Source organism: Sinocyclocheilus anshuiensis, unplaced genomic scaffold, assembly GCF_001515605.1.
Source record: "Sinocyclocheilus anshuiensis isolate Anshui unplaced genomic scaffold, SAMN03320099.WGS_v1.1 scaffold1495, whole genome shotgun sequence".
Taxonomy (NCBI): domain Eukaryota; kingdom Metazoa; phylum Chordata; class Actinopteri; order Cypriniformes; family Cyprinidae; genus Sinocyclocheilus; species Sinocyclocheilus anshuiensis.
In genome coordinates, this window is record NW_015558671.1 from 735976 (window position 1) to 746524 (window position 10549).

Genomic DNA, 10549 nt, shown 5'->3' on the forward strand with positions numbered 1-10549 from the left:
GTGGAAAATAATGTGTTTTTTGAACCTTAAACCGCATAAACACATTTCATTACACCAAATACTCAAAATAATGTTCTTTTTAGCAACATCATATGATCCCTTTAAAGTATGATACGGTACTAAACAGTCACCACAGGGTTAGAGAAAATTTAATTATATTTAATCTGTGTTTGGTTGAACAAACATGTTTTGTAATGTGTACTGTTCAAAAGTTTGGGGTCATTTCAAGTAAATGCTGTTCTTTTGAACTTTCTCTTCATCAAAGAATCCTGAAAAAAAAATCCACAAAAATGTTAAGCAGCACAACTGTGTTCAACATTTAAAATTATAAGAAATGTTTCCTGTGCACAAAATCAGCATATGGAAGGCTGGTTTAATGGCTGCAGAAAAAAAAAGTATTTTTGCCATCACTGGAATAAATTATATTTTAAAATATATTATGGTAGTACAGCTATTTGGAACTGTAATAATATTTCACAATATTACTGTTTTTACTGTATTAATAGAGCTGACTGCATAAATAGAGCAGTGATAAGTATAAGAGCAGTGTTGAACGTTAGTGTTAGTGCATTTGTAGTGGCACTGATAATAATAGATATTTAGTGTTTATTCTCATTTATTTGCTTGACATGTTGTCTTTCATTCACTGAAAGTCTTATTTATCTAAACATTTTGGCCACCCATTTATTTTGCGCTGTTACATATCATGTAGCGTTCATTTGATTGTTTTGTATTTATATTGCAGTGCTGAACTATGTCTGTACTCCACGTCAGTCTGCCTCACCCTTCACTCCCAGAATCCTACTGTTTGGACCCCCAGGTTCAGGGAAGAGTCTTCAGGCAAAACTGATTGCTCAGAAATATGGCATTGTCAACAGTAAGCTCCTCCTCAATTTCTGCTGTCACTTTTCCATCTGTACTTTTTCTTATCTGCAAGGTTCAACATTGTAAAAAGGGTAGTTTAGCTAAAATGTAAAATTCTGTCATTACTTATCCTCATGTAGTTTCAAACAACTATGCTGTTATTTTTTTCTATGGAACACAAAAGTAGATATTTTTAAAGGATAATTACGTAGCTCTTGCCATACAGTGACTGTTTATTGTGATCAGGTGTTGTCAAGCTTCAAAACAACACAAAAAAATCATGCAAAGTAACAGTAATTTACTTTAAAGGGGTCATATGATGCGATTTCAATTTTTCCTTTCTCTTTGGAGTGTTACAAGCTGTTGGTGCATAAAGAAGATCTGTAAAGTTGCAAACACTAAAGTCTCAAAACCAGAGATATTCTTTATAAAAGTTAAGAGTTAACCACGCCTACCTAAAACGGCTCGTTCTAACACGCCCCCACATACCTACGTCACGATCTGGGAAGATTTGCATAACGCCGCCCAAATGTTCACGCGAAGAAAGAAGGCGTAACTTTTATTCTCGCTGTAGTATTGTTGACGCTGCAGCCATGTCCTGAAGACGCTGTGTGCTTCGTTGTGAAAGCGAAACTACTTTGTTTAGTCTTCCAAAAGAGGACCATTACACCAAATACACAAAATAATGTTCTTTTTAGCAGCATCATATGACCCCTTTAAAGAGTAAATACTAACCAATGAGTAAATCATTGTACAGCATCCATAGTTTTATGTTGTTTATTTTAAACTTTCTTCTGTTCTTTCTTATATCTCTGTCGCTGTAGTTTGTTGTGGTGAGCTTCTGAAGGCTGTGTCAGCTGATGAGAGCCATATGGGGGAGCTCATTAAACCCTACCTGGAGTCAGAACAGCAAGGTATGCCTCCTCACCTCCTCTATACCTACTGCCAAATGGGTCAATCATACAGAACAAGTGAAACCCCAGTCTGTAAGCTGCAGAGTTCTGTTTCCTGCTTTTGACCAGATAATTGGACCCGTTACAGCCAGAACAGTCTGGACGGTGAACATGTTGTGCTATATTCACATATATGACATTAGTTTATGGTAACTGCATTCTAAATGATTATCTTATAATTTGCAGCATATAATTCTGCAGACTGTTTTGTTACTTTTAATCAAAATCACAGTGCTTGCTGGCCTCTTAGGTTTTTACTGTAGACAGCCAGTACTTTTATATTTTGAACACACCATAATGGTCTAGATGTCTTGACTATCTGTGACCTTTCATTCATCCTCATCATTGTTATTCCCTTCCCATCTCACACCCCCTGTGTCTGCCCAACACTTTCCTGTTCTAAATCCCTTCGAGACCATAAGTAAATATATATATATCTATAGTCCCGCCCCTCAGAGAATGCATTCAGCCGCTGGGACTGCCAATCACTGCCCGAGCCACTCGCCTTGAGCAAGTTTTCATTAATTTAATAAAGATTCTCATGGGATGCAAATCACAGAATATAAGCATTTATGTTTTTACTTTTCACCTTTTTGACGCTTTCATTGATAAGATAGTAAAAGGAAGACAAAAAATGGGGAGAAGAGGAGGAATGACGCAAGCCAGATTCAAACTTATATCACTTAAAAGAGCTACATGTCATCTCATTGTTTTACAATTCACATTCTTAGCTGTAAATCAGTAGTAGAAAGTCAGTGGGGTCGAAACAACATTAGACTTTATTGTAAGAAAAAAACTATTTAAAAATATTTTCTCTTTTGTGTTTCATAGCAAAAAGAGTAAGTATATACAGTATATAAACTCATGTAAGTTTGGAATGAAATAAAGGTGATTAAATGATAACTGAATTTTAAGTTTTTGGTGAACTATTAATTTAAATAGGCTTGAACCTGAACTCCTACTTGTCAGCCAGACATCATTTTACCAGTTGCATCGTACATACAAGAAAAATCTTGCCCTGAACTAAAAGCTTGTATAATAATAATGTATAATAATATAATATAATATCACATTCATTTAGATAGCCCATTATACAATGCAGATTGTTTCAAAGCAGATTTATACAGGAACAATTTCAGAATTTTACAGGAAAAAACTGCACTGATGTATAATTATTATATATTATTGTTTTGTTATATTATATTATATTATACTTTTTGAAGTTTTTGGATAACATTATTACAACAGATTATTAGTTCTTGTCCATTGAAATATTTATACATCATGAAACGGATGTATTGATACACATTTCTGAAATATTCAGATTTGTACATGAACTCTCTGTTAAGTATGATGCAATGTTTGTGATTTATTAATGAAAGTTATTATAAAGTGCTACCAAATCATATTGATTTTACTATATGGAATATTGTAGGAATAAAATCTATTATGGCTCATGCAGAATTCTTGAGAGTGGACTCAACTTAGGTTTGTTTATAATCTCTGATGAGTACACATGAACACCCAATATGATTGTCGGATCTGTCAGAGCATGTTAAGTATCTTTTCAGCGCTAGCAGTATCTGTCACGTGCAACATATATTCATAAATTCATGTTGCGTGTTTGTTGAAGTAGCAATGTGTGCATAAGAAATGCTATGTAAATGTTTTGTTAGCTCGTATTCCATTGCCTTGTTGAACAGGGCTGCGGTATCTTGGGAGAGGGGGATTTTTGTGCCTTCTCTCTCTCTCCTTTGCCTCTCTCCCCCTTTTCCTGTGACAGTGAGGATTTGAGGCAGAGAGCTTGCCTAAATAATTTACAAGTTGATTAATAGCCTCACAGGGGTATAATTAGGCGATGGAGAGATGGTGGCTAGTGTAACCAGTACAGTGCTTCTGGGATTTGAGAAGCCGGATTATTAAGCAAACCAAAAAATAGTCTTAGCAGAAGTGAAGAAGGAGAAGAAAGAAAAAAGAAGAGGAAGCCTCTCCAGGCTGCCTGATGTTTGAAGCAGGGCTGCAGAGATTGGCAAAGAGGCTGTGTGCGTTTGATGTGGAAATTGGACAGTTTGAAACCGTCGACTTTAATTTTTCACCAGCTGCGGGGACCCCCCTGGGTGCCAGCTTGCGCTCCTTAAAGAATGCTGTTCTATTTTCTCTTCACCCTCATTATTTGTTTGTCCTCCGCCGCTCTCGTTAATTTTCCCGCAACATTACGAGCGCCACCCTCCTCAACTGCGTGTTCCGTCGGTTTTAAGAGGTGCCATCATCCCCTTAAACAATTCGCTTATGTTGCCTGTCAGCCAGCCGTTGACTGCTTTTGTAGTATGAGAGGGACCCGTGAAATATCTTCAAAAGACAAAATGTACATACATGAATTTAGATGACACCGTGTCTACTAATTATTTATCACCTCACATCTGAATAAACCACCTTGATTTGATAGATACAAACAAAAGGCACGTCCTTGACAATTCCGCTTGATGGTGAGATCACTGATGCTTAGCATGGAGATGATGATGGTTCAGTTTTCCTCAGACCATCTCCTTAATTTAATCCTCTTAATGGGGCACTCCAGCTTTCTAGATGCCCTGCACCTCAGTTTAAGTGAAACATTAATTTAGGTTTCTGTCCGCTTGTGCCCATGTGTTTTCGAATCAGCTTCAATTAACTGTTTATTTGGTACTTTAAAGCCTTAAAACGGCATCCTATATCTGCATCTTTCATACTTCAAAAAGTTCTCATACTGTTACTTTTCTTCTTTCCATAAAGTCTTCTTCCAGTACCTGGAAGAAGTAAACAAATGAAAGGCCTTTCTCACGTCCGTTAGATCTATAACACTGTGATCTGACATCCTACAGGGAGAAACATATACAGTATTTCAAACAAATGCTAAGCAGGTGTGTTTGTGTATGCATCTCATGGGGTAAACCCCCTCTGAACACCATGTTTACTTTATATAGGATGAGTGTCATTCAAAGGACACAGCAAGTTGATTCTCAGGAGTCTGAACCTCTTGCGTCAACATTTTTGAGTTTTTTGTTTGCCTTAATTTGATGTATTCTACTCTTTGTATTGTTGTACTTCTGTCATGTAATTAGGAAGAAGGTATAAATAGGTGATAACCATATTTTCGCTGTATTTGTGGTTTAATCCATACAGTGCCATCAAGTATAGTCCTGCGGATCCTTACAGAGAGACTGAGCAGGATGGACTGTACCACGCGAGGCTGGGTGCTCCATGGCTTTCCTCAAGATGTGGAGCAGGCAGAAGAACTTCAAGAGTCTAATTTCATACCAAACAGGTATATCAGTCACTATCAACTGATTTAAATGGCTGTAAATGTTGAAATTTAGCATGTATAACTCTTTAACTGTGGAAGGCATATGACTATACAGCGATCTAAACTATTATCACAGTGATTTGTAACAATGGTTCTCAGTTGGTTTCTCATTCCCTTCTCCCTCTGAAACTACAAAAAAAAAAAAACATCTTCACTATTAGCTATTAGCATTTTTGGCATGACTGGATAGATTACCCAGTTCTGTGATTTGTGTGATAATTTACTGACCCTCATGTTGTTCCAAAAGAAGCTATTTTGAACAAATATAATTTTTGTGACACGTTAAATATCTTTGTTTTTCCAAATATCTTATGCTGCATTTGATCAAAAATACAGCAAAAAATTGTAACATTGTGAAATATTATTACTATTTAAAATAACAATAATATAATAATAATAGATTTTAAAAATGTAATTTATTCCTATTATGCCAAAGCTGAATTTTCAACAGCCATTAATCCAGTCTTCAGTTTCAGGTTTTTTGTTTTTTTTTTGCTTAATATTTTTGTGGAACCCATGATATAGTTTTTGAGGATAATTTGATGAAAAGAAAGTTGAAAAGAACAAAATGTTTTAGAATTTAACAATAACAATAAAAATTACTGTGACACTTTAATGCATCCTTGCTGAATAAACATTAATTTCTTTCAAAAAATGTTACAATGGGCAAGGAATTATGCAACTAGGCAAGCACAGTGCATTTGCATGTACAGAAGTGCACTATATATGAGAGCTGTAGGTTCGCCACACTTTGAGAACCACTGGTTTGCATCCAATTCTGTCCTGTATCGATTTCAAACTATAGATTATCTATCCACTGTGTTCCCATTCATTTACGGGTTCTAGGACCTTCACAGTGACAAACATAGATGTAAACATAGAGTAGGTGTTTAAAAAACAAAAACAATTCAGCAAATGAGATAATGAACTGCACTATGTGAATCTTTCAGATTATTATTTGTGATTTTCGTGTCTCCTCAGTTATCCTAAATAGTGAGTGTAACCACACAGCTCAGATTGCCCTCTCAGATTACCCTTAACTCAGCTGCCCTGGAGGATCTGATGGCACTTAGATTATACAACCTGTCCTCTGTGTGTGTCCCCTCATCAGAGAGCTCACTTTGAGGCTAGGTCATCAGTGAAAATAACCGTGTCCCAATTCTGTCTCCTTTGACACAGAAACAAGAGCAGGAGCACAAATCTGTGCAATAACATTAGGAAAAATGATCACCATAGGGCCTGTTTCGTATTCTGTTGTTACTCATTATGATTTTTCATCATATTCCCCATTTTATGTGCTCTCTGGAATTAAGATTGGATCCCAGAGATTAGCAAGCAGCTACGGTGTCCGCTTCCCTCGCCGCTTCTGTGTAGCAAGACCTTATTTCCTCCATTAACAGCCCATGTTGTTTGAGGTAATGGCAGGAGACCTCATTTACATAGCATTAGCGTAATTGATTCGAAGGCCCGCGGTTAGCCTGGCCCTGAAACAATGGGGAGATAATGTTTCCGATGGGCCGATGATGGCCCGATGGCGGCGCTGTACCTGACAGCTTTATTAATTAACAGCTCTCTGGTTACCAGGCTTTAGTGAGGATGAATAAGTCAGCTCCTCCTGGAGCCGTGCCAGGGCATGGGCATTTAATAGGTGTCACTGGCAGAAGGGAGAGGGGACAGAGTGCAGCAGTGTTGGCATACTGGTTAGATTGGAGGGATCCCTTTACCCATTTCCTGAAAGGGCTCCATTAACAGAGAGTCATTGCCTGCAATAAGGGAGTCACACCAGAGTCTTTAGCTTGTATTGACAAACTTTGTGTAGTTAATTATATGGTAAAGTGGATTAAAACCCAGTGGTTAGTCTTATTTTAAGAGCTTTGTTTAAAAAAAATTATAATAACATTCTTAATTTTTTTAATTCTTATTTTTTTGTAGGCACATATTTATTGTACATTTATAAACAAAAGATGGCGGCGCTGTACCTGACAGCTTTATTAATTAACAGCTCTCTGGTTACCAGGCTTTAGTGAGGATGAATAAGTCAGCTCCTCCTGGAGCCGTGCCAGGGCATGGGCATTTAATAGGTGTCACTGGCAGAAGGGAGAGGGGACAGAGTGCAGCAGTGTTGGCATACTGGTTAGATTGGAGGGATCCCTTTACCCATTTCCTGAAAGGGCTCCATTAACAGAGAGTCATTGCCTGCAATAAGGGAGTCACACCAGAGTCTTTAGCTTGTATTGACAAACTTTGTGTAGTTAATTATATGGTAAAGTGGATTAAAACCCAGTGGTTAGTCTTATTTTAAGAGCTTTGTTTAAAAAAAATTATAATAACATTCTTAATTTTTTTAATTCTTATTTTTTTGTAGGCACATATTTATTGTACATTTATAAACAAAAGGTACGAAAGCCGTCACTGGGGCGGCAGTTTTTCTAAAGGTACACATTTGTACCTTTTAGGTACTAATATGTACCCTTAAGGTACCATTATGGACCCTTTAGGTACAAAGGTGCAACTTTTGAAGAGGTAGCACCCCTTGGCAGCCTTTGTACCTTTTTTCTGAGAGTGTACTTTGGCTTTGAGTTGTTCAAATATACTTACAATAATGACCTATTTGCCTTGCTGAATATTTTGTAGTGGCTGGTGATTCAAGTAGTGGCTGTCTGTTCCAGTTAGCGCTCCGTCTATTGTCATGTAAAGGAAGTTACCTGATCCATGAAAGACGAAAGAAGAAGAAAAGGAAAAAGGTCGCTCGCTAATGAAGTTCCCTCATCAGATAAATGAGGATGCCTTTGCTCTGGTTTCTGATGGTGCAATCATCTGATCCTCTTTCAAAAGCTGATCAGTCACAGTTGGCTTTGGATGTGTGACACTTTCAATTTAGAAGGAAGTCTAAAGGAATTATCTAATGTTATGCGCAATATGAACCCCAAAGCAACGTGTAAGACCCCACATTGACCACAACATTATTTGAAGGCCCCATGATTTTCCAGCCATTTTTGATTTATTGGAAAAGGATTTTTAACTCCCACTTTTTATGATAAAATATTTCAGATCTTTACATACCTATAAAAATGTATATTAATTATTGAAGTTATAAGATGTAGTTCATTTGCATGACTTTTCCAGGTCTCGAAATTACGCTTTTAAAATTAGGCAACTTTTTAAAAACTAAAAAGTTGTTGAGTGGGAATTAAAACGAGATTATTTTTATCATCATTTGATGTTTTAGCATATTTAATTTTATATATTTTATTTACATATTTTAATTTTAATCACAATTCTTGAAACTTTTTAGGTGAATATGCTGGCTGCTCTTTTCCATATAATAATTGTGAAATTACAAAAAGGTACCATGAAAGTATTATAAAAGTTCTTAAAGCTTGTGGTCTATATTCCAAAACCTCTGAAACTGTGCAATAGATTTGTGAAACAGAAGGAACAGAAATTTGTCATCTTTTGTAAATCTTAACATCTGCCCTGGTTCATGAACAGGTTTCAGTGATTCATTCATGAATCATACTGATCCAGTTCTCGAGTTCTCTCTATTGTTTGACTACAAAAGACTTGAAATATATATCACAACTCATATAGACCACTTTTATGGTGCTTTCTTTGTAATTTTATAGTTTGACAGCTCTCATTCATTTTCATTATATGGAAAACAATGGCCATGATATTCTTCAAAAATTCATCTCTTGCATTCCACTGAATAAAGTAAGTCATAGAAGTTTGGATTGGAACAACACAAGGGTGATGACAGAATTTTCATTTTCGAGTGAACTATCCCTTTTAAATGACTATTAAATGAAAGGTTTCACAAAATAAATGAGCTTCTCTAAAGACCCATGTCCAAACCCCTCTTGCACGTTCATTCTCGGACTGTACAGCAGGTCACTGTTACTGCTTCTGTTTCGCTGATCTCACTCCCACCCCTCCTACCAGTCTTTAACTACTCTCCAGTTTGGCTAGTCATCAGCCTCTTACAGCCTTGACACGCTTGCAAACAATCAGAGTCTTTGGGAGCTTTGAAATATGCATGGCTACCTGTGACAGGTAGATAAAGAAGAGCAATTAGCCATGTAATCTAAGAGTCTGGCCCAATTACCTGCTCTCGTCCCTGCCTTGCGCTCTCTCTCTCTCTCTCTCTCTCTCTCTCTCTCTCTTTCCACCTGCACTGCGCTCTTGCTCTCTATTACTTAAATGTTTTTCATGTGTCTGCTCCCCATCAAATCAAGCAACACTTCCTCTGATTGGCTTATCAATTATACAGCAGGGGCAGCATTACAATTTAATCAGTGGTAAACATTGCTGTGGCCACCTGTAAAGAATCTTTCCCTCATTCATTTCTTAATTTGGAGAGATAGAAAGGGAGGCAGAAGGGCTGACGGGAGCGGCAACGCTCGGAGAGATCGGATGGACCGAGACCTTCTTGGATCACTTCAGCTCAGCAAGTAAACTGAAGAACAAAAGGGTCAAAGGTTACCATCTACTTAATGTATACCGTATACGAGTGGAAGAATAGAAATGCACACACACACACACACACACACACACACCCACATATATATACTAATGGCAGGATATGCTTGCGCGGTTCGTGATCATTTGTAGCAGCTGAAGACTGTCAGGCTCTTGTTATCTGCCTTGTTTTAGTCAGTCATTTGTTAGAGGATCTCCAGCTGTCATGTAAGAAACATCTAATGTAAATCAATTCATCTTGTACAGCTCCCCCCACATAAAAAGTGGGAGAATAAGAAGACGAACACAAGAAGCCACCCTCCCATCCTCCTGCCTCAGATACAACGCACCATCTTTTTGCTCCTCCACATTTATAAATATTTAATGAGGAAGCATAAATATTAATTCTAATAGCTTTTGCAGAGTAGTTATTATTTCTTTTTTAAGACAAATATTCATAAAAAATTGAGAGAAGCCTTTTTCTGAAATAATTAAACCTACGCACACAGACACACATATACACACACATTATCATGGCTCTTAAACACATCAAATATCTTTCATTTTCAGTCCAGACTAATAGTCAGTTAAAGCACCATGTCTCCTTTGTCCATTTCAGAGGGCCCAGTGGTTCACAGTGGTACTGAGAGCCAGGAACACAAAGACATTTAAATATTTAATCAAAGCACCAACTTAGATCTCTCCTTACTATTCTCACCCCTTTTTGTGGAAAAGGTCTCATGATGTAAAATTCCTATTGGTCTTTATCTATAGCTGAATTGGTCCAGAATTACATTTCACAAAAATCTCAGTCTGTGTAAAATGTTTAGGTGGCTAAAAATTAAATAATGTGGAAGAGGCTGTGAGGTTCCCATCCTCTGGAGGCCTGGATGAAATCATTTGGGACAAGAATGGCATGTCCTAACCCCCA

The 10549-nt window shown here is 37.2% G+C and overlaps 1 protein-coding gene across 1 annotated transcript in view; it reads left to right on the forward strand.

The window, feature by feature from the left end:
* Positions 1–10549, forward strand: part of ak8 (adenylate kinase 8) — a 27357-nt gene that overhangs the window by 13105 nt on the left and 3703 nt on the right. Inside the window, exons 10-12 of the mRNA XM_016477437.1 lie at positions 746–877; positions 1689–1778; positions 4980–5121. Of these exons, the coding sequence (XP_016332923.1) occupies positions 746–877; positions 1689–1778; positions 4980–5121 (364 nt within the window). The remainder of the gene's footprint in view (positions 1–745; positions 878–1688; positions 1779–4979; positions 5122–10549) is intronic.